Genomic DNA, 25,978 nt, shown 5'->3' with positions numbered 1-25,978 from the left:
TTAACTAACTTGATGTTTGGAACAGATCTCATTCATTCATGTGCATGCGCATGCGAGCATCAGGCCGACACCACTCTCAGACCCGTCGGTAGGGCTTAGGGCTCCTCCTCATCCCCCTCCCGGCTTCGTCCGCTTATTGAAGGAACTCAGAAGCAAAGTGTTGATATTGGTTGAAGAGAGGTAAGGTGTTGATACTGGTTGAAGAGACTACAAAACAAAGAAGCCCTAGAGCGCGTGGAAATACGCGAGGGCCCCTGTCACTAGTGGCCTCTACTACTATCTCTGACTTCACTACTCAGTACCCGTGGTATTCAATACCTCGAGGTCCAACACTTATACACGCCCGTTTGACACCCCACTGCTGTTGCTCTTTTCCTTGAGAATCTGTTCGAGCACTTGACACACGGCATCGCCGATTTGGCTAGTAGTTGCACGGCCACCGAGATCGCCGCTGCGGATCTCCAAGCCCCCAATGTCCTTGCCATCCAGCACCTTCTGGACGGCGGCCTCGATCGCGGCGGCCTCGGGCGCCAGATTGAAGGAATAGCGTAGCATCAGGGCGGCGGAGAGGATTTGAGCGGTCGGGTTGACCAGGCCCTTGCCGGCGATGTCGGGCGCCGAGCCATGGACGGGCTCGTAGATGCCGTTGCACCGACTGTGGCCATCGGGGATGCCGCAGAGACTGGCGCTGGGCAGGACGCCGAGGGTGCCGACGACGCCGCCGGCCTGGTCGGAGAGCATGTCGCCAAAGGTGTTGTCGGTGTGGATGACGCCGTTGAACATGCGCGGGTTCTTGACCATCAACATGCTCAGGCTGTCGGCGAGCTGGTGCTTGAGCTCGATGTTGGGGAACTCGTTGGCGAACACCTCGCTCGTCACGCGGCGCCACAGCCGGCCCGACGCAAGCACGTTGGCCTTGTCGCTCGACCACACCGTCGCGGGACCGTCAGGGCACTGGCCCGTGCCGAGGCCGTCCTTGCCCATGGTGGTAGCCAGCGCCGCGGCGACTCGGGCGCACCGCTCGATCTCGTCGCGTCGGTACGCCCACGAGTCGCTGGCGAAATCCGCCTCCTCGACCTTGGCCCCAAAGTAGGCGCCGCCGCAGTTCTCCCGGAGCAGGATGAAGTTGGTCCCGTCCGCGATGGCCGGCTTCAACGGCGACAGCGGGATCAGGGAGCGCGAGTAGAAGGTGCAGGGCCGGATGTTGGCGAAGGCGTCGAGGTGCTGTCGGAGACGCAGCAGGCCGGATTCCGGGTTGGGATAGGTGGTGCCCCTGCAAACAGCGAGGGTCTGTGTTTAGCAATAGCCACAATAGCCAGGAAGGAGGAGTGCTTCTTGTCTAGAAAGGAAATGGAAATGGACATGTAGAGGGGAGGGATTGAATGGCACACTCACCATTCCGGCCCACCCACGCTGCCGAACAAGACAGCATCGCTCTCCTCCTTGGCGATACGCAACACCTCGTCCGTGATGGGCGTGCCGTGCTTGTCGATGCTGCACCCGCCGGCAATCTGGTGGTTGTATTCGAACTTGATTTTCCCCGACGACGAAGCCTGCACCACGTCCAGGACGCGCAGGGCTTCGGCCATGACTTCCGGACCGACGTGATCGCCGGGGAGGACGAGGATGCGGAACGTCTGCGGCGACGCCGTCGATGCCGTCGATGCCGCCATCTTTCCTTGAGTTGGGCTGAAGAAGCGCACGACTCGGTGAGTGAGAGCTCCTGGTGCCTGATGCACTCCTGTCCGGTCAGACCCAGACTCAAACCAGACTCAGACCAGACTCGAGACCTGTCGTCGAAAGAAAAGCAGCGTCAATCGAGCAGCCCTCTTCTTGCCTCTTTCTTGCCCGAGCTTGTCAGCTTCCGCGTGGTCTCCAGTCTCGTAATCACACACCGGCCTGACTCTTTGAAAGCCTGGGACTCGGGCACAGAGGCGGAGAGACGAGCTGGCAGCAAAGAAAGACGGGAAAAGATTTACTAAGACAAGAGAGAGCAATACAATAACGATCCCTCGGCCGGAAAATGTGCTGGCCTCCAAATGGATATATGTGTCCGGGTATTAAATATTAATATTGGATCCAGCCCACCCCGTCCCCAGTCGCTTTTCTCCCCCGCTCAAAACGTGAACGGCCGGCGTACATATCATATCGTGCGCCGAGCTGGGCCGACACAGAACGTTTACCAATTACTGCCTCTAGATACAGTCCCCTCTCCTCCTTGAGCCCGCTTTGCCGCGTTGTCTCCCGGTTGGAGACCAAGAACGACAAGTCCAGAGTCCAGATGGAGGACTCCCAAGACTGTCCCAAACAAGGCGGAACAGGCGGTGGCGGTACAGTCCGAGGCATTTGAACCCCTGTCAGGTGCCTGTGGCTCCGATCGCGGAGGCGCCGTCTCGCTTCTCCGCACCGGCGAGAGGGACCTCGAGTCGATAAAGCCCGAGATGGAAGCTCGGTAGGAACATCCCAAAATGCGGGGCGATAGATAGGTTTGTTCGTAATAAGTCTCGTTATTCTGAGTCTCGTTGCGTCCATACCATCGACATTAGATCTTTGTCCATCATCTCGGCTGCCTAGCCTCACATCACTATGCAATCCCTATCCTGCCTCTGCATATTCCCAGGCCTCGAAGGTCCTCCTCCACTGACGCCTTGCGCCGGAGTCAAGCTGTGTATTCTCTGAGGACTATAATACTGTGTTGTTTCGCTGTACGCACTCAATCGCCGTGCCGGCTGCCTTCTACCAACGGCAGCATTAGGGCCGGGCGGATGAGGGTCAGTTGCCGGTGCTGATGCATGACTGATCGTGCCGGTAAGTTGTGTGTTTGAACTCATGGGACTGGGTTCTGCCGAGGGATGTAGCGGGCTCCCAACCGGAGGTATATATGGCCGGCCTTTGGCTGCTTCTTCGTACGTAGGTGGTGTATCTTCCTCGAGAGCGTCGGCGGGTCGGTTCACTCCTCGATTGGTGGTGTGTGATGTTCGAAGTGGTATGGCAGGCCGAGCTTCTGCCTGTGACCGTACCGGCGCTGGAATGGCCACGGGCGACCTCCGTTGGTTAAGGCTAGTAGCATTTGCGCTACTTTGACGTCGATTTCTCTCGGCTCGCTGCCTCTGCTCCTCTTCCTCCTGGAGTTGCAGGGCCATGGCGAAATCGGCGTCATGCTGTTCTTGTCGCTCTTGGGGGGATAGTGGAGCCGCGGCACCAGCGTCGGGGGCAGACAACAGCTGGGACGACCGACGAGCTGTAGGATGGGTTGACCTTTCATCACCGACGTTGTGATGGCTGACAGGCATAAAGTCGCCGGAAAAGAATTCGTTGTGTTTACCGCTGAGATCCACCAAACTTTCCCAAATGATCTCGTCTCGGTCCACGTATCCCGCATCAGTGATCAACGTGAAGAGCTGGGCGTTTTCCGGGTGCTTGTATATCGTGCTGAAGTGATCGTTTCGGAACATGATGGCAAAGGAACCTGGTGAGATTGAGTCCCGTACAGCTTCCAATCCTGTCGGACTGAGTTGCGTGGGGTACGTCTTTAGAAAGGTCTTCATGGAATTGATGTCTTCCCACATGTTCTGTTCTTGCCTCGATAAGCCCTGGTTGCTGAGTTTGTATTCTAACTCTTCTTCGCCAAATAATAGAGCTTGGGCATCTTCATAAGTCGGGGCAGACCGAGCGAATGCCTTCTCAGCATCTGATCCTGGCTCGGGAAGCCAGCCATGAACCAAAGGGACCGAAAAGGCGGCGTATAGTTTCATGTCTGTGGTTGCCTCGAAAGTGCCATTGTTTTGGAGGGGTCTCTGATGCTCAGGAGCTTGTAGCCCAACATCATCAAGATCCATTAGATTAGGCGGCTCTGTTGACACCGGGACGAACCTAGGATTGGCGTTCATGCCGGTGCGCAGACGCATCAGAAATTCATTTAGCTGGTCGACATCCGGAAGAGTTTGCCCCGCTGCTTCGACACCTCGGGACAAAAGCTCATCCATCAGGGTTTCGATGATGAGTCCCAACGTGACTTGCTCCCGAGAACGAAGTGCAGCGTCTAATGCCGCCTGAGACGCATCCTTTGCACCTAATATCAAAGCATTGACCAAAGCAAGCAGAGGACAAGGCCCATTCTTGTTCTGGGTCAGCATTGCGGACCTTCGTAGTCTGTGAGAGTGGTGGTCAAACCAGTTGAAGTGTTTGATCTGATATGTCTCATTTCGCTGCGCAGCCATCCTAGCCACTTCATCATCCGAAGGGGCGGTTGTGCGTAGTGACGGCCTTGGTGGCTTTGGCGGAGGAGGCCCTACTGGGGGATCGAAGTCGTCCGAATCAGTCTGATGCGCCGGTCTAGCAGGGAGTGGAGGCCCAGCATCATCATCGCTGTCTAGCAAAGACGGCTCGTCATGGGATTCCACTCGGGGCTGAACGGCGTTTGGTAAGGTGTCCAATTCGTCTCTCAACGACACCACTCCAGTTTGTTGTTTTTGACGGTCTAACAGCTCCTCATTGTAGTTCGAGACTTGCTTCTGAGAGGGCGAGAAAGCAAGCGGGGATGGTGTAGGAGCTTCAAGACGAAGATTCGAAGCCCAGGGATTCTCCATGTGATCTTTGGGCGGCGAGACCGGGAGTGGAGGCTGTTCACTGAAGGGCAAGAGAGGTCCTGACGGCGGAGGTGGAGGAGGAGCCTGTGGTATCGGAGGTGACACCACTTGGTTTTCTGTTTCCCACACCCCGGCCATGGTCTGGAGACCTTCTTGTGCATGGTAGGCGGACAGATTAGAGACAGTGTTGGTCCCAAAGGTCAATGTTTGAAACTGCTCTGTCGGAGGGGGCGGGTTATCTCTCTCGGGCTCCTTGCCTTTCTTCTGTCGCCTTTCGTGATGCCCCGATCCTCGACCGTCCCAGCTGCCATCTTCGCCTACCGGAGGGGGTGATCGCCGGAAGGGATTGTTTGAGGCAAAAGGGGCGGCGGTGTCGAAACTTGACCCCGGTGGTTGAGGTGAGAAGCCTCCGCCGACCGGCTTTCGCTTGATGCCAGGAGACCTTTCAGAAGGCTCTACGTTGACCCACGACTCCTCTTTGGTATCAACTGGGGGTAGACTCGATCCTGGCTTTGTTGCACTTTTCCTGCCCCCATCTTGTTCCTCGTCGGACTCCTCCCAGAAATCCTTGGACCTTTGGCTGTCTAACGAAGACCTCGGTGTGTCCTCCTGCGACTGACCAGCCCGAAGGATATTGGGAATGTTAGTCAAAGGCTGAGTTCCTTGATTGACTCCGCCGTCCTCAGTTGGGCGCGGTGGTCCCGGCTTCAAAATATCAGGCAATGGTCTATCTGACCTCAGTTCTTGGTCTTGGGTTGGCACATCAGACCACGGGTTCTCTGCCACTTGGAAGCTAGAAGAGCCTGCGGCTCTCGTGGGTCTCTGTGTAGAAGGAGGAATCGGAGGAAGCTCGGCCAGGTCTGGGATCAACCTGTGATGTGTGTCGCTCGGGGAAGGCTGAGGTAGGGGACTGGCGTGATACGGCAGCGACGTTTTGCGCATGACCATGACTGCTCAGGGAAGGTGTGAGGACACTGACGGGGTGCGATCGATGCAATGTCTTCCTGGTACTGAATTAGCCAGGTCTGCGGCGATTTCGCTTTCGCTTTTTCTGTTTGGTTGGCCGGTAAGTTGGATGCGCTTGGTTCACATTACAGGCAGGACGAGTGAGTGCAACAGACGGTGCAGGTGTACGTATTAGTGTATCAGTGCAGTGTCTCAGACAAGAGACAATAAGAAGGGCAAAGGTGTGTGACAGCGGCCGACCGCGTAAGTGTCTTGTCTCTAGCTCTTCGCAAGAAGAGCCGCAGCAAGTTGTTGTTGGAGGTTGAGCGTTTGTATCGTCGACGCCTGGCCTCTTTCAAGTTACGGAGGACCAGCCTCACCCTCTGCTCTCAGGCTCCTGCATTACAATTACGCGCCGCTGCTGCTCCGCTGACGTACCACCGAAGACTTTCGGGGCTTAGGAGGCCAGTCCCAAGGCTTAGGAGGCTTATAGGCCTAAGGGCCTTACTAGTAGGTGACTGCGGTGGCTGTGGCTGTGCTGTTCTCCTCTCCTCTCCTCTCCTCTCCTCTCCATACCCCTCCCCTGCCCTCTTGCTCGCCCAACCTGCGACTCCGACCTCAGACCTCAGACCTCAGACCACCTACAATCATAGTGTTGCTTGTATTGGTCACAAACCCAGCTCCTTGTTGGCAACAGTGTTACAATATCTTAACAGACATGCGATAGATGCCCTCTCCGCATGCGTGCATCCCAGTAACCCAGTAACGCCAGCATGCCGAGTTCCTACCTAACCTATTAATACCCCCCCCAACCTCAAGACTCAAGAGATGTGGCATTCGTTCCCATGCCAGAGAAAGCAGAACGCATACCACACATTCGGGGATTAACAACGCATTCTTTGCAATCGAAAATCATTCAATTGCCGAGCAGGCGCATACAGTACCAAAAAGAATAACAAAACTGTTGCCACACTTCCTCCATTCGTAGAAGCCAACATCTAAGGTTACATCTCCTCAGCACTGAGTAAAGTCGCATAGAGACTGTCTTTTTATGGTCGCAGCGCTGAATATTGAATAATATGGATGGATGGGAAAGCGCAAAGGCGGATATGAAACTGATATCCGTACAGGTATGCCAATCAAGAAGACTTGAGCTGGCCTATTCCGAATTGAGATCACAGACAACCGGAGGCATGATATGTCGCAAATCAGCGTCTATCTTCCCGTCTCGGCTCCCCACCTTGGCTCAGGGTGCGGAAATGCCTTGCGGCTCCGGGATGTAGAACATGCGGCTGCTGTGGATGGTGAACATGATGCAGCTGGTGGTGTGGTTGCTGTGTTGTGCTCTGGGGCGGATGGGGCGGAGGAGGAGCCGCCGTAGCCTGAACCTGATACTGAGGCTGAGGCTGGTGCTGGTGCTGGTGCTGGTGCTGGTGCGGGTGCGGGTGCGGGTGCTGGTGCTGATGCTGATGCTGGTGCTGGTGCTGGTGTTGGTGTTGGTGTTGGTGTTGGGGCTGATGTTGGGGGACCCCCAGGCTCCCTGCACCCTGGCCTGGATATTGATTGTGATTGTGACTGTGCATGTGAGGCGGCGTGAAGGTCCGAGGGATCTCGCGCTGAGCGAACGCCATATGACTCTGATTAGCCGCTGTACCCAGGTGATTCTGCCGAGACACCACTGGTGAAGGATGCTGGTCAATGACGTAAATGTCTCGCCTCGAGTGATGCTGCTGCTGCTGCTGCTGCTGTTGATGATGATGATGCTGATGCTGTTGCTCGCGCTCACGGTCTCGGTCACGCTGTGCCATTTCAAGTTCTCGGGCTCTCTTAAGCCGCCTTTCATGCTCTCGCTGCTGATCTTGTTTTTGTTGGTTCTGTTGAGCCATGTGTTGTTGAATCGTGAGGCGAGGCTGGTAGTCGAGAGACGGCCCTCGTTGGGGAAGGCCCGGCCCCGGAGTAGAGCTTGCTGATTGTGGGTGGGTTGGTGCCAACTGCTGAAGACCGAGCGACATGGTCGGGCTGGCTGTTGGGGCAGTTGAATATCCAACGGATGCAACTCGAGAATGCTGCGATGAGCCAGACGTTGATCGATACTGCTGTGCCGGCTGGGCAGCTTGTTGAGGCGGAGGCGAAGGTGCATGTGGTATTTGATTGATCTGCCCCATGAGCGACCGTCGATGATCAAGTGCTGTTCGTTCCAGACCTCTAGGAGCGTCTGGACGTACCGATACCATGGGGGGTTCATTTCTCGGAGGTACCAAAGAATAATGGCCTGGGCCGGGCGACTGGTGGTGACTTCGTTGTTCAGTGGGCACACCTTGAGTCCGCGGGTCAAATCGGTCCATCCACGATTCGTTACTAGGCGCAGCAACCGGGGTCGCGGAAAATCCGCCTGGGTACTCGGCGGGCGCCTGCTGACCAGAAGCAGTCTGAGCAATACCGCCATGTCCGTATGGCGTTCTGACTGCTCTATTTACCGACAAGTCGTCAGGGACTGTCTGGCTTCTAGAGGGCTGCAAAAGGGGTTGAGCGGCAGGAACAGGGGCAATCTGTGGTGAACGCATAGACTGTCGTGTCGCTGCATCAAGCGAGGGTCGTTTTGGTGGCGGGTCTAGTGGGTCATCATTGAGCAGGCCAAACACATTGGAACGCTTGCCAGTAGGTTTGGAAGGCTCAGCCGGGGGCGGCGCGGAAGCAGGCTGTGGCATGTCGACCCTAAGGGGTTGAGACGCAGGTATCGGCGTTGACGCTGGGGCAGGGGAAACAGTTGGTCCCATTCCATACAAGATGCGCTGGTTCTCAATGCGACGCCGCGAGGGTAGTAGATCTTGGGCCGGGTCCAGAGGGACGTGGCTCGGAGTAGCTGCACTATTGGTGCGGCTATGGCTGGGTCGATACATAGGTTGCTGGTCATAGTTATCGCCTTGAGATTGCGGGACTTGGACTAACGTGGCTCCAGAACCTTGAGGTCTCTGGTGTGGTTGGACTACAGGATCCCGCTGTCCGAGGATGGTGTGCGTAACTGCCGACATAGGAGCTGGCTGGCTTGATTCTGTTCGAGGGAGATCTTGAGGACGCTGAGCGTGTATCTGGGACGGAAGCTCGTGTGGCGGCCCTCGAAGTGGTTGGCGCGAAGGGGGAAAGCCGAGATGCTCATCTTGAAAGACTCCAGATCTCGGGCCATGCAATGGCTTCGGTCCATATAAGGAGCCGCGGTCATTTGACAATCTCGGGGTCTCTTCTGCCTTGGCCAGAGCCGCTCCCGGCAAGGGCGCTTCAGTAATGGCAGGAATGACCTCTCGGGCGACTGGGCGAGGCTTCGAGACTACTTCACCAATGGCATTCCTTTCCACAGTGTTGCGGGGAAAGTCCTCAATGATGCCTTGCTTGATGGCCGACACCACAACCTCAGGGTCGGCCATGGTCTGATCGATTTGTGTCGTAGGACGAGCGGCTGGTCCCAGTGTGGACGTTGCATCATATCGACGTTTGGGAGGAATGATAGGACTCGGTGGTTGCCCCAAGACGTCGCTAGCCATCCTCATCTGATCGCCCTTCTGCGCGAGTCTCTCGAGTTCTTCTTTGCCGTCGTTCAACTGTCGAAGAAAGTAATTTTTGATCTGCAACGAATTAGCCGGAATGCAGGGTGTTTGACTACGACTCACCATTGTCACGCTTTTTGTCTTCATGAACTCCGCTATCGCTGCGTAGTCATGTCCAAAATATGCTAGAAGCTCGGGGAACTTATGCTGCTCAGGAACCGACCAATAGCTTGTCACCTGCGACATCACGGGATTCTGGAGGACCGCAGCAGGCACGGATGATATGTCGGAGACAGGGTATTGTTGCACCAGAACATCGGCCGCGCGCTGTACCTGTGGAATAGGCGCCACCTCTTGTCTGATGGGGACATTTTCCGCATGCAGAACAGGGCGGGTTTTCTCTCCCTTCGTACTAGCCGCAGTCTTTCCTGCAGGAGCTTCAGTGGCACTGAGAAGCTGAGCCTGCTGGTCGGCCTGGATCTGGGCTTTCGTCCGGCGGTTCCTGGTGGCAATTCCAGCTTTGCGCCCGCGGGTGGTCTTTGCCGACACCGGCTCTGCGCTCCCATCCTTTACGGAGGCGGCGGGCTTCTTTGATTGTGGGACAGGGGTTGAGGAGTCAGCTTCGCTGGCCGCGTCTCCGAACGTGGGAGCCGCTGCTCGTCGCGGCCTTCCACTATCCGTGACGGCAACAGGTGCTGCATCTGGATCGTTGCGATAGTCCAATTCCGACATGAGAGCTGTGGACCGAGGTTTGGTCGCGGCCCTACCGCGCTTTTTCCTGGGTTGAGATCGTCTCCAGAGGTCCTTGTAGTGCGCTTGGTTCTTAGTCAAATAGTAATGAAGGATGCAATCCTGATACGTCCGCCCAGGGATAGACTCAGCGATCTTGCCCCATTTCTTCGGGTACTGGCAATACGCTGCGATGAAGAGAGTCTGCTCTTCTTCGGTAAAGTCGTCCTCCGGAGGAAGATAGCAGAAAACATCCAATGCAAGTTCTGTCGGTGTCAGTCCATTTGTCTCCTCAAATTTAGATAGCTCTGCGTCGGCAGGATTCAACATTGGAGGGATCACGGCCTCCAAATCGTAATTCGGGTGAGAGCTGGAAGCAGCTTCTCGCTCTCTTCTCTCCTCCTCTTCTTTCAAAGACTGCTGGGACATCAGGATGGCAGCCTGCAGATCCGCCTCTGTAGTATTCCTGGCTCCTCGGGTGCGTTCATGGGTTAACGAAGGGGTGACTGAAGCTGTAACAGACGGTGCTGGGGACGCTGGAGCCGGGCTGGCCTGCTGGTCACGTCTCTCATGGTCAAGGTGGACAACTTCCTGCTTCCACAAAGGGTACTTTCGTCGAAACTCAGCATGCATATCTTCAAGATCACTCCTCCAGTCCCAAGCGCTTCGTTCAAACTCTTGTTGAAGAAGAATCGAGACAGCTTCATGCTCAACCTCATTGTCGGAATCTTCAAATACGATTCTTCCAGGCGGTCCCACTTTAAGGTACGGTAGATCTTCGATTGGCGGGGTCGGTATAGGGTTGATATGGGGCTGCTTGAGGGGTCTGCCTTTAGGATAAGGCCGCTGATCTTCGTCATTTTCCAGTCGGGTATCGCTCTCATTTGAGGCACGGTCTGGCGACGGAAGGCCAGTTGAGACCCCAACAGGCACCGAGATCTCTTCTTCTTTGGTGGTAACCGCGGACGTGTCAGGCGGTCGTGCCAGAGTCTCTTTCAAAAGCATCTCAAGGAACTGCAGCCTAATGAGGAGAGCCACGATAGACTCGTCTTGTAGTAGAGGCGGCGGCATTCGAGCCTCAAGCAGAGTCATTTCCCGTCGGAATCGTTCTTCAGATTCTTTAAAGTACTCCTCGTCGAACGAATCGTCTTCTGCCTCATCTTCGTCCTCGCTTGAAGCAGGGAGCGGCATTTCCACGTCGGTTGACTGCTGCTGCTGATCAGTAGACTCTTTGGGATGGTACAAAGTAATCTTTTCTCCCTGGATATGAGGACTCGTTGACACGAGGGCTCTGGATCCTGATGGTACCGAGGGAACAGAATTGAACGAACCCGACACTGCCTTCGCCTTGTCTTCGGCATTGTGGAATGTACTTTGTTGTCTTGGCCCTGTGGGGATAGCACCTGTCCTGTCGCGCCCTTCTAATTGATACGGCTTGTTCGAGGGGTTGATCACCGATGGCTTTGGCTTGTAGTCAGGAGAAACCCATATTTTTGAGCCTGTTCCCGGTAACTGTCTGGCCGCTTCCCTATCCAGACGAGGTCCTGTTGGAATCACAGGAGATCTGGTATCTGGTACGGTGGATTTGGCAGATTCTCTCGAGACAGTAGGGGCAAGGGCAGAACCTATTGGTTCCGTAGAAGGCAGTCTTTGTCTATAAGGCGGAGCCGTGGCCAATCGAGGACCCGAGGGGACATTTGGTGGCATAGCCCGGTTTGCGGCCGGAGCTGTAGGTGGTTTCGGCTCGGCGACTGGCTCATCTTTCTTGATAGTGGTATCACTGGAGATATTGCTAGCAGTAGGAGTGAGGCTCGATCGCAGAGGGCGTGAAGCACCATCTGGGCGATTCCAAGAGTCGTGATGCGGCGCAGCCTTGATATTATGGCCTGGTGTTGCTGCGCTAGACGTCCTTGCCGCCTTTGGCCCGCTAGGTGGTTGGAAAGTAGATGATAAGTTTGTCGTTGAGTCAGCCTTGAGAACCTGAGACTTAGGGGGAGCGGACGTCTCGGTCGCAGGTGTAGTGACCGAGGGCACAGGCGGCGGAGGACCATAGTCGAGGGCAGTAATAGCAGAAGGCTGTTGTGTACTCTGAGAAGCTTCACGCCGAGACAAGTCTGTTCGGGGGCCTCCAAAATAGTCTGCTTGCTCCTCATCACGTCGTCCATCGCGAACAGAACTTGCAGAAATCGGGGCAGTCGATAGTCTTCGAATGATGTCCATGGCAGATCTCCCAGGCCGATCAGCCGTAGCTGCGGCTGGGGTAGTGGTTATCCCACCTGCCGTGCCCACGGAGCTCTTGCCGGGGGATTGTTCCCTAGGCCATAGATCGTGATCCCGTCCTCTCGAATCACGCTCCCGGCTGCGGTCATGCTCTCGCCAATCATAGCGGTCCGAACGTTCGGCATCTGAGGGCAGTGGACGGCCCCGCTCGAAGTCACGATCCCGCCAACCATCTCTTGACCGACTACGAGGATGAAATAAATCACGATCTCGCTCTCCGACAAGAGAACTTCTTCCTCTGCCTCTATCCCAGTCGCCTCGCCCCCTTCCACGTCCTAGGCCGCCTCGCGCTGCTGGAGTGTAGTATGAAGACGCCGAATCAGGCGGCCGCGGAAAACCGGTGGGGACAGACTCGCGCGAGTCTCTTCGCGCGCGACTGGGGGAAGCGGACCGATCTCTGCCGGTATATGGTCGGCCCTCCCTCACAGAACTTACGCCACGGTCGCCAGGGCCGAAATCACGGTCACGCCTGGGCCAATCCACGCGGTCGTCATCCCGGCCCCGGTATGACGGTGCGCCTGGGCGGCCATCTCGATCACGGTCACGGTCTCGCTCCCGATCGCGATCCCAGGTATCAGCACTGCGAGCAGGGAACCCGCCGCGCCCACGGGAGGCAAAAGAATAGGGTAAGCTGGCGCCGCCTCGAGAATCAGCCTTGGGTCCGCGGGGAGGAGGTCGATCCGACGAGGGCGGGGCGATGTCAGCCTGACCCCTGTAGGAAGAACCTAGAGAATTGTAAGGGGCGGAAGGTCTGCGATCATATCGAGACGGCGAGCGATCTCTGGCGGGAGGAGGATACCTCGACGACATATGCGATTGGACGGGGTCGATATTAAGTAAGCCGGGACAAACGCTACCTGGATTGGAACGGGGACATCACGTGCGGCGGCGGGCGGAGATCTGTGGTGGAAGAAGTGAGGGCGGGCGTGCGTTGCAGGTTGCTGCTCGGGTCGTACTAGTGAAACGCCGCCCCCAGGTGCTGGGTGGATCGTTTGGAGGGCGCAAATTATTCGGCCTTCCTGAAGATGCCAGCTGCGCCTCTGGTCGCCACGCTGCTGCCACACTTGACTCGCCCGAAACACCTACCCTGGCGGTATCGGACTGGCAAGCTAACGTTTCGTCTTGTCTGGTTCGTGTTGTCTGGGAAAGCCCGGTGCGAGAGCGGCACCCACCAAGAGCCTTAAATAAGACCAAGCTGGCGATGCCTCCGTCTGACTCGTTCCGCGCTTGACGTCGAAACGTGACCTGCGGCCGAGCTGGAAGACCCTACTCACCAAGACGACAGCCGATTGAATCCTTTGCCGACACGCTCCCTGCGAACAGGGCGCCCAAGACGGAAATTAGCCGCGTTGTTAATGCCTGCGCAAGGGCCGTCGTGGTCGATCAAGCTAAGATCGGGAATTGTGAGAGGGATTGGACACGGCGGAAAGAAAGGTCGACTGTCCGGCGCGTGGTTGATGTTCAAATGTTGGCAGAATGAGCACGCTCTGCTTAGTCCGGGAAACAGTCGCGGCCGACAGTAATTAGGATTGCGCGCTATCAGGACACGATGTGACACGTATACCGCCGGTGACTGGAGTATAATAGGTACGCGAAGCGGTGGATTCGATGTGGGAGGCTGTCGGATAGGCTTGAGAAGAAGAATGGTAAAGACCAGGAGGAAAGAAGACAAAAGAGAGGATCAGGCAACCAGAAGCGCTGGGGAGGTTTAGCAGCAGTTAGCCGTTGATCCACCAGCAGTGGTGGCAGTGGTAAGGTACCTTACCTAACCCTTTGCACTTTGGTCCTTTTTATGACAGCGGTGTTTGGTGTTATTACAGACAGTTTATGCACTCCCTGGGTGGTAGACCATAGAAACGCAAATGTAAATACGGTTCCATTACCAGGACCATGGACCCTGCTCGGGCGCTGGGAAGGTTTGCCGGACGGATCTTAGACTTGCCTGTAGAGGGGGCAGCCCCTAGCAGTGGGAGCGCCCCCAAGGGAGGAACTGCAGGGGCCTAAGGGCCGATTAAGCACTTCTGGCGCCCAGATCTCGGCCAGGGAAAAATTTCCTAGGCCTATGGCTCCAATGACGTTGCCACCAGCAGCGGAAACGGATCAACTCGACAAGAATCAAAAATACATCTTAATGCTTTCCATCAGCGTGCCCCTAACAGAGCTACCGTTCCTGAACCATATCGGCCCGCAGCAGAGACGTAGCCATGGGTTCTGAGCCACCCACGAAAGCTACCGAGGCCGTCTTGGTCCCCTCAGAGCCTGTGCCGGAAGGGGTCAAGCAGGTCACGGGCATAGATTGGCTGTCCTTACCAGCAGAACAACGAAGCATCATCTCGAAATTTGTCGATCAGCTTACGGGACAAGGCTTCCAATCCAGCTCCATAGGCGATGCGATACGTATCATCAATGACATGGTCGGTCACCACCCGCCTCTTAACTCTAATTGCGCACCATAAGCAGTTCTGACTGCTTCCAGAGATCATGGCGAGATGCCGACACGGGCGAAAAAGCGACTATCTTCCTGGGTTACACGTCGAACATGATTTCTTCGGGCCTGCGGGACACTTTTCGCTACCTCGTACAGCACCGCCACGTGTCGGCCATTGTAACGACGGCCGGTGGTATCGAGGAAGACTTCATCAAATGTTTGGCTCCCACATATTTGGGTTCCTTCTCCGCATCAGGAGCTGCGCTACGGGCAAAGGGTCTCAATCGCATTGGCAACCTGGTGGTCCCCAACAACAACTACTGTGCCTTCGAGGATTGGCTCATTCCCATCCTCGACACGTTGTTGGCCGAGCAAGAGGAAGAATTTGCTCGTACTGGTGAACGATTTCTATGGACTCCTAGTCGAATCATCCGGCGGCTGGGAAAAGAAATCAACGACGAATCGTCCGTGTATTATTGGGCATACAAGAACAATATCCCAGTCTTTTGTCCAGCCTTGACCGATGGCAGCTTGGGGGACATGATTTATTTTCATTCTTTCAAAGCCTCGCCCCTGCACCTTGGCATCGACATTGCCCGAGACATCCGGGAAATCAACACGATCGCAGTGCGGGCCAAAAGGGCGGGCATGATCATCCTGGGCGGTGGCGTGGTGAAGCATCATATTGCTAATGCATGCCTCATGCGGAATGGTGCCGAAAGTGCGGTGTATATCAATACAGCCCAAGAATTCGACGGCAGTGACGCTGGGGCCAGACCAGACGAGGCCGTCAGCTGGGGCAAGCTCAAAGTAGACGCAGATAGTGTCAAGGTGAGAGATGTACGACGCCTGTTGAGGAGCAATGTTAATCTTCTCGAACAGGTCTACGTGGAAGCCACGGTAGCCTTTCCTCTGATTGTGGCAGCCACATTTGCTAAACCAGACTCATGAGATATCACCTGAGGCACTGGGGCCCTCATTTTGCCGTCAACAATCTTCAAATGCGGCGAGGGAGACGCAAATCGATGTCATGAGCGGATGAGATCGTAGGCACCTGTATCCGTACACCGTACAGTACACCGTAAACCGTTCGGCCAAGGTCAGTCAGGCTGATATGCCAACTGTGGCGATTGTTGAGCGTGAGGAGCTGCGGCAAAGCCAATAGAACGGCATTAGGCTAAGGCGCAGGCCCCAACGATGACTGTGCCAGTAGATTTGAGCAGCAAGACTCGGAGGCTGCCTGCTCGAGGGAGGAGTCATTATGTGATTTTGTCCAGAAAACGGGTCCGCTGAGCCTCACAAACCGCCTCAAGTGCTGGTCAGTGGAAACGCGGTCCAGGGTCCGGTTTGCTTTTTTGGCTGCGGCGCTGAGGCCAGCAAGTAAGAGGACGGTGTAGGTGGGTGGTGACGGATGGAGAGCTTCGGGGCCTAAGGGCCCTAGCAGCCTAGCAGCCTAGCAGCCTAGCACCTGTGAAGTAGCTGTGCCGCGTGGGTCCGGTCCGTGGGGGGAGTCACCCACTAGCTGAGGCCCCCGGGGTGCGACTTTACTACTAGTATAGCAATGCTTCCGATAAGCTGGCTGCATGCAAGGCGAAACTGCACTGGTTGCCTGTGTCTTTGTATGCCGTTGCCTGATTGATTCTACCATGAGTCCTTCCCACCGGTCAGAAACACCCTAGACTTACTTGTGTGCTGTATGTGCACACTCACACTGCTGTCTATATCATTCACGACTTCCGTCTCTGATCTCTTGACTTCTTCCGTCACTCTTGTCACTCTCGTCACTCTCGTCTCATTGTCAAGCATCAGACTCACCTTACCCTTGTGAACCGGCGTTGAACATGTAGCATCTTTGGCTTTGATTTTGGTTGCGTCCCAGATTTGATTCGCGTTTTCTTGAATTCCTCCCCTCACAAACTTCAGATATCCATCAGCTTGACTTCTCTTCGATCTACCTCTCTTCAGCCATGGCGAGCTCGGAGAACGCTGGCGGACCAGTGTTGGTTCAACACGCATCTCCTCCACATGTCCTCAGTCCCGATGTCACCGTCGTTCCCATCTCGGCTTTTAGTCCAGGACCTCATACCCAGCCGTCTCCTCTGCCAGAAGCCGTCATCGGCCCTACGGTTGCCTCTAGCCCTCCACGGCCTCACAGCGGGTTAACAACACCGGCACCTGAGCTGCCTGATACAGAGATGGCAGATGCTCCTCTCCCAAGTCCAGAAATCTCCCTGAGGCCGGAGCAAGAAACAGCTACAGAATCTGTGCCGTCACAGGAACAATTTCGCACGACTGAAGAGCGGCCTGGCATAGGGACGGACGTCCCTGAACAGATGCATGAAGAAGGTCAGGTCGGGAGTCAAGAGACAGAGGAGCCAGGTCAACAACCGGGGCAAGAAGTTCAGATCTCTCTGCCACCTCCAGCTGTTGTGCAGGAACCCAGGCGTGACGTTCCGGTATGGGCGACTTGGGAAGATGACCTAACTACTCCTACCGACGAGGAATTGGACGAGTTAAGAAGGAGAGAGGCCAGAGGAACAGAATTGAATGCCCTGGATGTACCCAGCATCGAGAAGCGTATCTATCAAGATGTTGAAGATCCAGAACAACGGCCTGTCAAAAAGCTGAGGCTAAATTGGGTTGTCAAAGGTGTCAGAGGTACTAGAGACAACCCGAATCACGCCAGAGTCATGGTCTCTCCAGTGGCGAAGGTGGATGGGAACTATTGGCAGATAAAGTTCTATCCTCGGGGCAACAAATGCTCCTCCCTGAGCGCTTACATCAAGTGCAGCAAGCAACCTCCAAAACCAGACGGGGACATCCCCGAGTGCACCTTTGCCTTCTTTGAAGGGCCTCCGGATGCCGAGCTCGGGACCGGAGCTACTCCATCTCAAACACTGACGATTAAAACTAGCTCGAGAGATCTCAGTGTTGATACATCAGCAGGCCATATGCCGCCCTCAGGTTCTCAGAAACCAGATGAAAACGATCCCGCTGCCTGTCCCGGCCCCGATATTCAGATGGGCACTGACAGCGAATCACTAGACGTCAGAGATGTCGGAGAGCCGGTCGAAGAGGATTGGCGAGTGCCAGCACAGCTAGGAATGGTGATGTACAATCCAGACGAGCCACGCACATGCACCTACATGTCTTCCCAGCATCAGTTTGCAAAGTCCAACGACGACTGGGGATGGACTGACTTTGTCGGCCCCTGGAGCGATATTCACATTCGTCAGCATCTGCAACGGCAACCCCTTCTTCGAAACGATACTCTCGCCATCGATGCCTATATACGCATCTTTGACGACCCCAGCCAGGCCTTGTGGTGGCATTCGTCTGACACAGAGACCCAATGGGACTCTAAGTCGCTCGCTGGCTACTACCCCATGGGTACACCCCCTCTTCATCACAGCCCTGCGGTAGCTGGGATGACCGCCTGGCTCCTCCTCGCCCCGTTTCGTAAGGTAATTCAGGAACTCAATGCAGGCGAGCGGCGGCGCAATTCACACGTGCCTCCGAGACCAGTTATATGTCAACTACAGATGATCTTGTTTTTGATGCGTTCACAGACGAGAGAACATGAGACGTATGTGGATGTCTACCCTGCCATACAGGCTATCGAGGATTCGGGAGAAACTTACAACGATGTCAAAACATTCTGGGAGGTGCTCCGAAGAACAGTTGAACTGGAACTGGAGGGAGACCATGCCTCACTGAGACAATTGAGCAACATCTTCGACACTCCAGACGGCCCTGTCTCTTTGCCACCGTTACCAGTCCAAGGGGTCAAGGATATCCAACAAGGCCTAAACCAAGTTCTAGCAGCTACAAACCTCAAAGGTCGTCTGCCCAACTTCTTGCCACTTTATCTAGCTCGCCAGAAGTTCGATACAACCGCACGGGAATGGAAACTGCTACGCGACCGTGTCATCCTGAATGAAGAGCTTGATGTCTCGAAGTACTCTACGGAAGGTGAGCAGGCTAAGTACACTCTCTACGGCTTCATGGTTCATGTTGGAGGAAGAAACTCTGGCAGATTCTACAGTGTCCTAAGGCCGGGTGGTCCTAATACTAAATGGCTTGCTTTTGAGGACGGCGATGGAAATAAGATTTTCTCATACACTCGAAAGCGCATTCAGGAATTTGAAGGAGTTGAGGGACGAGCGTTGAGGGATGCTAACCTCACCGGCCGGACAGCTTATATGGCGATGTACATCAAAACCAATTGCCTTGGTGAATATCTGCCTGGCAAGTTGGAGCCATACCAGCTTCCCAAGTGGCTGGTCCCTCGTCTCCAGTCTCAATATCAGCATGAAGATGAGATTCTCGAGGATGACCCCGACAATGAGAGTACGGAACATATGGGTATTGAGGTATATGCTGACGAAGGCATCATCGGATGGGAAGGTCTTCTCAACATGTCCACTATCAAGCAGCGGTGTCGACAACAGGGGCGATCGTATTTGCTGCGCTCACCGAGGTCCGCGACGTTCGAGGAGTTGAGACATCAACTGACCCAACAGCTCCGACTTGAAGATCCGGAGAAGGTACGCTTATTTTCGATGTGTCACATGGACGTCGGACGATACCTGAATCCACAGACCTTCCCCGTCAACCTGCAGGATCTTGTGTCCGTGGGAGGCCTCATGGAACAGCCCTTGTGCTTGTGGATGTCGATTCTCAAAACTCAGGAAGAACTCGACCTCTTTGCTGAACATGACCGCCTGCATCACAGACAGCTGGCCCAAGCCGCACAGCTTTCCCCAACCGGATCAGGCGCCGTGATCGACAACACTCCTGAAGAACAACTTGCCCCTCCTGATGCTGAACAAGCCTCGGTGCACGCCGCGGTCGCTGCAGACGTGGAGCATGCCGCAGAACGGACGGGCCAGCCACTATATTCACTAGGGGAGATGAATGACCCAGATACGCCAATGCAACTGGAGATGCCGCCTCCCACTGCCGAAGAGAGTCTCACTGCCAATGTGCCCCACGGTCATTTGATTGATGCGGCGGCACACCAAGGCGATGTGTCCGCGGCAGGTGCAGGCAGCAGCGATGAGAATTTCCAGTCGTCAGATGGGGATGTGATCAGATTATCCCCAGTAGAGGAAGCGATTGTAGCAGCGGCCATTTCTGGGGGTGCAGGGCTGATTGTTGTTATGGACGACGAGGCCGAAGGGAGAGACGCCATCAATGGGTCATCCGAGTCGTCTGAGTCTTCCGGATCGGCATCCACGGAGCCGCAAGAACATCCACAGAGCGTCTATGGCTTCATCCAAGTCTTTGATGTGGACAAGCAAAGCCTTACGGTGCGGGGCACCTTTTTTGCACGACGTGACAGCAAGGTAAGGGATGTCATATGCAAACACATGGGATGGCCCACCGACAAGGAATTCACTGTCTGGCGCCGTGAGTCAGCAGTCCGAGGGGTGATTGTTGAGCGCGACGAAACCTTCAAAGATGATGCATTCTGCAATGGAATGGTCATCATTGTAAGTGAGCCAATCTCGGGAGCCAGAGTCAAGGAACTCCACGAGGAAGGTGCCTTCTCTGATCCTTTTGATTTGTCGTCGTATCTTCGAATGGTGGAGCGAAAGCACCCAGTTGCATCCAAAACGACGAGTGAACCTATTGAGCTGGCCGAGTTTGGAAGTGATTATTTCAAAGGTCCCCTAGTCAACGGCCGAGGCCATGGCGAGCATTGCTTGAGCATCAGCTCTTCAGGGGAGACGTACGAAGGACCGTTGATCTGCAACAAGAAATGTGGCAAGGGGGGCAAGATGATATATCGCAATGGCGACACCTACGACGGCGAGTGGGATAACGACGAGCGCCATGGACAGGGCACTTTTGTGGAACACAGAACAGGCAACAAGTATGTCGGCGGGTTTGAATACGGCAAGCGGTGGGGGATGGGGACGACATACTGGCAGGTCGCCGACGAACAGGCAGACCTCTGCCAGATCTGCTACGGACAGGAGATTGACGCATTGTTTTTCGACTGTGGACACGTCTGTTCTTGCGTTGAGTGCGCGAAACAGTGCGAGATCTGTCCCATCTGCAGGAAGCCTGTGAAGCAAGTGGTGAAGATGTTTCGAGCATGAGCGGACCAAGAGGCCGGCCAGAGGGAGTCCAAAGTTTGGAGCTTGGAGAATGGATTGGAGGGAAGGGACATAGTGGAACGGGCGGTGTTGATGGACTGGGTTCTGGGTTCCGGGTTCTGGGTTGAAGTTGGCTTGCACTACTGCCATTGGGAGCAGGAAAGCGGCGACACAGCATACGATCGGAGACGACGGCCATGAACAAATTGAGCGATACTTGGATTGCATGCGATGCGGCGAGACCTTCAGGGCTTTGGAGTCTGGGGAGTTTTTGGGCGTCTTTTTGTTATAACCATCTGTGCCACACGTTCGACAATCCAACCTTGCCTTTGCGCACGCACACAGCGGATCTTTTTCCTTGATCTGCGCAACGCAACTTCTGGCACCAAGGTATCTCAGGTGCCCAAGCCAAATGAACAGGTCGATTGCGATTGCGATTGCTGCTGCAGCTCCCTTTCGTCCAGTCTCCTTATCCCCTTCCTACTCCTCGCTCGCTCCACAGCTTTTGGTCAGCCATCGCTCGCACAACTGAAGACTAAAGTAAGCCAGACGGAAAAGACAGATCCCGTCCCGGTCTGGAATCTGCCGAAACCAAAGCAAGCCTCATATGAGCAGTACGTGTAAACATCCCAATGGCATAGTGGTGTGTCATGACTCGTGTGTATGTCCGGATCCTAACTCGGGGAAGAAGCTCCATTCCCGGTCCCAACCGAAATACGATAATGCAAGGGGTGAAAGCTGACAATGAAGAAGCAAGCAGGGCCACCACCGTTCTTGAAAATACAGACGACTCCTTGCCTTCCTTCTCCTTTCTACTCCCACATCTCTCCCGTGGAGCAAAGTTGTCATGAAGATGCTAAGCGTGGTGTGAGTAGAAGTTGGTGCGAACCTCGATGTTGCACGGGTTCTTTAACCGTTGCTGATGTTATCAGATACAAACTTGGGTATTGGGTGTAAGAAAATGGACAGCGTTTGCACAGAATACAGGTCCGTCAACGGGCTCGAGGCTGGAGAGCAATTGGGATGCCACCACCACTTTGTTTAGGTCCTGATGGCAGACCAATTGACGAGATTCCCCGACGGTTGAGACGACTCGTCCGCCATCGCTCATAAAACTAGACTATGTCAGTTTAAGCTCGCTCGACTGCCTGTGACAACTTACCACTTCCCGGCTTGCCTCTCGCAACTCGGATCGCCACTCTCCAAAAATGGCATCCTTCAGTTTGGCAAAATCACAGTGGTCAGGGCTGTAGGGATCGGCGAACCCCCAGGGAAATTGTCGGCCGACCGGTCCATCTTTTGACTCCAGGGAGTATTTGTCCGGGCTGAGAATTGACCAAGGGACATAACCACTGTCTAGAGAAGCATCCATCATGGACATATTGGACAGTTGGCGTTTGTGACTGCTTGGTTGTTTTGTGTTCGAGATAGGCTGGTCCGTTGCAGAGTCATCGCTTCTCGAAGGCGTGCCACTTTCAGAATCTCCAGCACTGCTGTTACCGTCCTCATCACGCTCGTCGAGTCTGTCATCGTCGGAACCGTCAGCCTCAAAACTCAAAGCTTCGAGAGGATCGAGACCGGCTTTCTTCAGGCTGAGGCTGACTTTCTGCTTGAGAAAGGCCATGTGAGCGGTCGTGACTGTGTCGGCTTTGCTGATGACCGGGATGACGGTGGTCTTGCTGGACAGGGTCTTGATCACTTGGATGTCGAAATCCTCATCCAGCGCGCCAACAATCCGGACGGGTTTGCCAATTCGACCAGTGTCGACTCCGTTGCTGGCTCGCTGCGAAACGTTGATGTTGGCATCGAGCCTGGACGGGTCGAGAATGAGGAAGACACAGTGAATGTGGGTGTCCTTGACCCCGGGGGAACGAACAACCTTCATCTCTTCAATAAATGTGTCATCAAACTTGCTCTCCACGAAGTTGCTCATGTCCCTCAATTGGAGATCGACCACGCCTTTATCCAGCCCTTGCGAATCCCAGAGTGTCAAACCAATTCGTTCGGTGTCCACCTCGATTTCTTGGTAATGGTGCACAAAATTCGGGCTTGCTCTGGCAGAGGACGGCGGAGTATCGCCATCGGAGGTTTGATGGGGTCGTTTCTGTGGGGGAAGAGCCAACGATCTTTTCAAGAAATCCAGGAAAGACGTCTTGCCAGAGTTCCGCGCGCCTATGATCAGGATGTTGTAGGGGGTTGGATCTTTGCGACGTCGGACTCTGCGAGGAGAGTTGATGGTGGAAACGGTCGAGGTTGCATAGGAGTACCGACCACCTGAGCGGTTGTACTGTCAATGATGCAATCATATCTGGGAAGATGGTTCAATTCCACTTACGGTGGGTCATGCTCTCAGTTCGAGCATATGGATCAACCAAATCTTTGTCCTTTTGTTCCGGCAACGGTGGCACTGGAGGGGCACCTCTCACACCATTTGGGTGATGGGGAGAAGCGGCGTGTGGATTGTAATTCTCACCACCAAAGGTTTGAATACCCAATGGCTGTGGCGTGTAGCCCGGAAGGCGTGGAGGAGACTGCGTGACTTTCACAGATTCGTCCATCTCGCCTTGTCTCTTCTTAAGTCGACCGCCGGAGCTCTTGCGGTCACCCAGGGCCTCTCCACTCTTTGACCGAAAAAGACGAGATCCGAGACTGGCACTTCGGCGACCGGATGTCTGCGACTCGTTGCGCAAGAGGGCGGGAGGAGAAGCCATGCTGCCGGGAAAGTGAAGTGAACCTTCAACCCAGGCTTATTGCCGACCAACGACGCCGAGGGTGTGGGCAGGTTGCTACTCGAGTAGAAGTGTCACTGTAGTTATAGTGAAGGGCCGGCTATGTGGTTTGTTTGCGGCCTGGGTTAGGTGCAGAGACAATATTAATCGATCGATCAGGGGACTCGAAGCAGGGGCGACCAGCGCAGGCTGCAACTGAGGGAAGCGTGAATGCGGCTGCGACTGCGGCTGCGTAACAAATGGAACTGGAACTGGAACTGGAACTGGGCAGGATGAGGAGGCACAGGAACAGAAGAAATCAAACCCAAGCCCGCCAGGTCACTCGCTCATCGACTTCGACTTCGATGTCCAGGAGGTTGGCAGTCGAAGTTGGTGCCTGTGGTTGGTTTACAGGAAATGGTTGATTTGTGTTTGCTTGATTCGCGCCTGGAAACAGCGAGTGACGGGGAAGGCCTGCCTGCCAGGGTCGCGTGGTGGATGCCTCGTAAGCCCGGTTCCGGGTTGCCCACAAGCCTAAGGGCCCCTAAGCCTGCTAAGCCTAAGCCAGCCTGCGACCTGCGTTAGGGGTCTAAGTAAGGGCCACCACCGCCTCTGCCATCGGCCAAACTGTCCGATCCGCTGTCGAAACTGTCGATCGTCCAACGGCCAAAGTCAAAGCGGATAGGATGCACGGCAGAGCATATGTACGTACAAGATTCCGTACAGTGAAGTGCAGTGCAGTGCAAATCCGGGCTGGGCATGTGTATGTGTATGCGTGCGCAGATGCAGACGGCGACAGCGATGGCGTCGACAGCAAGGTGAGGAGGCAGATTAGGAGGACAAACCGAACTGCCGGACTCAGATGCTCTCGTCCCTTCTCTCGTCCGGCTCTCTTGTCCATCTCATTGACTCGTCGACTAATTTGCGCCGGTCTGCTGGTCTCCAATCTCATCACTGCAGTGGATGAAGAAAGATTCAGGGGAAGTTGCTTGTGGTCGTTTCAGGCTACTTTGTCACACTAGCATGCCAACTAGGCCTTAGGATCCAGTTGCCTAGACTCCCACATCTTTGATTCATTGTCCACTGCCCAGTCATCCAACTTGTCGCCTCACCTTGCGCAGAAGTTCTGGAGCTTCTAGCACTTGCAGAATGCGCCGGGCCCTGTGCACCGGCGTCCCGTGCCTGACACTACGTACATACTACCACCACTACAACAGTACACGATGGTGTACGTACTCCGTACACCGTACGTACTACTACGTAGTATCATCCATCCTGCCACGCTGAGCACGTTGTCCCAGGCTGTCCTGACTCCTGGCCCAGTTTCGCGAGGCTTGCTCTCGCCTGCGAACCGCGTCAACGCCTGAATTGGTCCAGCCCCGGATTCCATCTCCATCATCTCCTTGACTCTATTCGCCGGCTGGGCTCTGCAGGTACACGGTGATCTTCACTTCACATGTTGCCTTAGCTCCCTCCTCTGCCCAGACTGGTGAATTCTCGATCTCGTCCACCATCTTCCGGAAACTATCCGTCATACCGGGTCGGATGAGAATGTTCGAATCGGCAGTCAGCCTTGGAAAGGTGACAATCGCGTAGTGAAAGGCTCTGGCATTGAAGCTCCACTCCCACGAACTGATGATGAAATCCATGAGCTTTTCCACATTGTCACAGTCTTTGAGTGTGGTGGGAGTTGAAGCGCCAGGAAAGCCCTCCAGCCAGACGCGCAAAGTTGTCCGAGTTGGATCATATCCGCTGCTTCCAATGAGCTTTGTCAACGAACCGCCGATCTCGACTGAGGCAGATCTACATCGGTAACTCTGACCCCTCTTTGCAATTGAAGTTGAGGTTCTCTCAGAGGCTGTAGCTGATAACCTGGCCTTCTTTCTCGCCGATTGTGGCGGAGTATCACCGATCTCGTGTTGGACAGCTTCTTCAATCGTCTGAACCTCAACAGACTTCCCAATACTTTTCACCAAATTATGTCGATACTTTTCAAACTTGAAGGGATATGTCTGTTGAATAGTACGCTTGCGAAGCGCTCGACCTGGAGGACTTTGTACGCCGTCCTGTTCCGCGTCGTGTAAGCGAGACCGTTGAGTATTCAAGCAACCATCCCTTCTCCGACTGACTCTTGGGTTGCCACGGATAGCCTGGCGTTTTCGAGGTGGGGCTGGAGATGTCGGAGAAGGCATCGACACCCGGCCGCTCAATGTTTGTGAAGATGCTGTCCGCGCGCGTTGGGGTTGAGGGTCAGATCGAGGAGCAGGGCGTGATGGAGTCGAAGTGCTGGGGCTCGAGTATCGGGAACCTGGATGCCTTGTTTCCTCTTCGCAATCCTCGTGAGCTTCGTGAAACACTTGGCTATCCTTGACCCAGTGGTCGGTGTAGGAGGCTGAGATATCCTCGCTATACCCCACAGAATCCGGGTCTAAATCGTCCAATTGCTCCTCAGGATCAACGTTTCTAGAATATCTGGTCGCTCGGGAGCCACGAGGAGGCATCTGGGCGGTTTCTTCCAGAACTGCTGGACGGATACGGGATACGGGAGGACTTGGGGAGTGTGTAGGTTGAGGAACGCGAACGGTGTCGGGTATTTGGAGACGGTTGGTTCGGGTCTGGCGAGTGAGATCCGAGGAGTGAAAGGAAGTGCGGC

General features: G+C 55.1%; 7 protein-coding genes across 7 annotated transcripts; 2 read left to right on the top strand and 5 right to left on the bottom strand.

Annotated features, from left to right (window-relative positions):
* Positions 1 to 333: 333 nt before the first annotated feature.
* A1O3_07882 (3-isopropylmalate dehydrogenase) lies at positions 334 to 1,673 on the bottom strand (the record flags this gene model as incomplete). Its single annotated transcript, XM_007737987.1, has 2 exons — positions 334 to 1,273; positions 1,396 to 1,673. 2 exons carry the CDS (start codon positions 1,671 to 1,673, stop codon positions 334 to 336), a joined length of 1,218 nt encoding a protein of 405 aa, XP_007736177.1.
* Positions 1,674 to 2,576: 903 nt separating this feature from the next.
* Positions 2,577 to 5,537, bottom strand: A1O3_07881 (uncharacterized protein; the record flags this gene model as incomplete). The annotated part of the gene is made up of 1 exon (XM_007737986.1): positions 2,577 to 5,537. One exon carries the CDS (start codon positions 5,535 to 5,537, stop codon positions 2,577 to 2,579), a length of 2,961 nt encoding a protein of 986 aa, XP_007736176.1.
* Positions 5,538 to 6,780: 1,243 nt separating this feature from the next.
* On the bottom strand, positions 6,781 to 12,895 carry A1O3_07880 (uncharacterized protein; the record flags this gene model as incomplete). The annotated part of the gene is made up of 3 exons (XM_007737985.1): positions 6,781 to 7,851; positions 7,907 to 9,154; positions 9,200 to 12,895. The coding sequence occupies 3 exons, from the start codon at positions 12,893 to 12,895 to the stop codon at positions 6,781 to 6,783; spliced, it is 6,015 nt and encodes a 2,004-aa protein (XP_007736175.1).
* A 1,394-nt stretch (positions 12,896 to 14,289) lies between these two features.
* A1O3_07879 (deoxyhypusine synthase) lies at positions 14,290 to 15,464 on the top strand (the record flags this gene model as incomplete). The annotated part of the gene is made up of 3 exons (XM_007737984.1): positions 14,290 to 14,499; positions 14,562 to 15,344; positions 15,396 to 15,464. The coding sequence occupies 3 exons, from the start codon at positions 14,290 to 14,292 to the stop codon at positions 15,462 to 15,464; spliced, it is 1,062 nt and encodes a 353-aa protein (XP_007736174.1).
* Positions 15,465 to 16,480: 1,016 nt separating this feature from the next.
* A1O3_07878 (uncharacterized protein) lies at positions 16,481 to 20,620 on the top strand (the record flags this gene model as incomplete). The annotated part of the gene is made up of 1 exon (XM_007737983.1): positions 16,481 to 20,620. One exon carries the CDS (start codon positions 16,481 to 16,483, stop codon positions 20,618 to 20,620), a length of 4,140 nt encoding a protein of 1,379 aa, XP_007736173.1.
* A 989-nt stretch (positions 20,621 to 21,609) lies between these two features.
* On the bottom strand, positions 21,610 to 23,328 carry A1O3_07877 (uncharacterized protein; the record flags this gene model as incomplete). The annotated part of the gene is made up of 3 exons (XM_007737982.1): positions 21,610 to 21,732; positions 21,780 to 22,891; positions 22,953 to 23,328. 3 exons carry the CDS (start codon positions 23,326 to 23,328, stop codon positions 21,610 to 21,612), a joined length of 1,611 nt encoding a protein of 536 aa, XP_007736172.1.
* Positions 23,329 to 24,734: 1,406 nt separating this feature from the next.
* On the bottom strand, positions 24,735 to 25,826 carry A1O3_07876 (uncharacterized protein; the record flags this gene model as incomplete). Its single annotated transcript, XM_007737981.1, has 1 exon — positions 24,735 to 25,826. One exon carries the CDS (start codon positions 25,824 to 25,826, stop codon positions 24,735 to 24,737), a length of 1,092 nt encoding a protein of 363 aa, XP_007736171.1.
* Positions 25,827 to 25,978: the final 152 nt, after the last annotated feature.

The sequence above is a fragment of the Capronia epimyces genome (genome assembly GCF_000585565.1).
Source record: "Capronia epimyces CBS 606.96 chromosome Unknown aczIQ-supercont1.7, whole genome shotgun sequence".
NCBI lineage: Eukaryota > Fungi > Ascomycota > Eurotiomycetes > Chaetothyriales > Herpotrichiellaceae > Capronia > Capronia epimyces.
The sequence above is the reverse complement of the archived record's forward strand: the minus strand, read 5'-3'. Positions and strand labels throughout refer to the sequence as shown.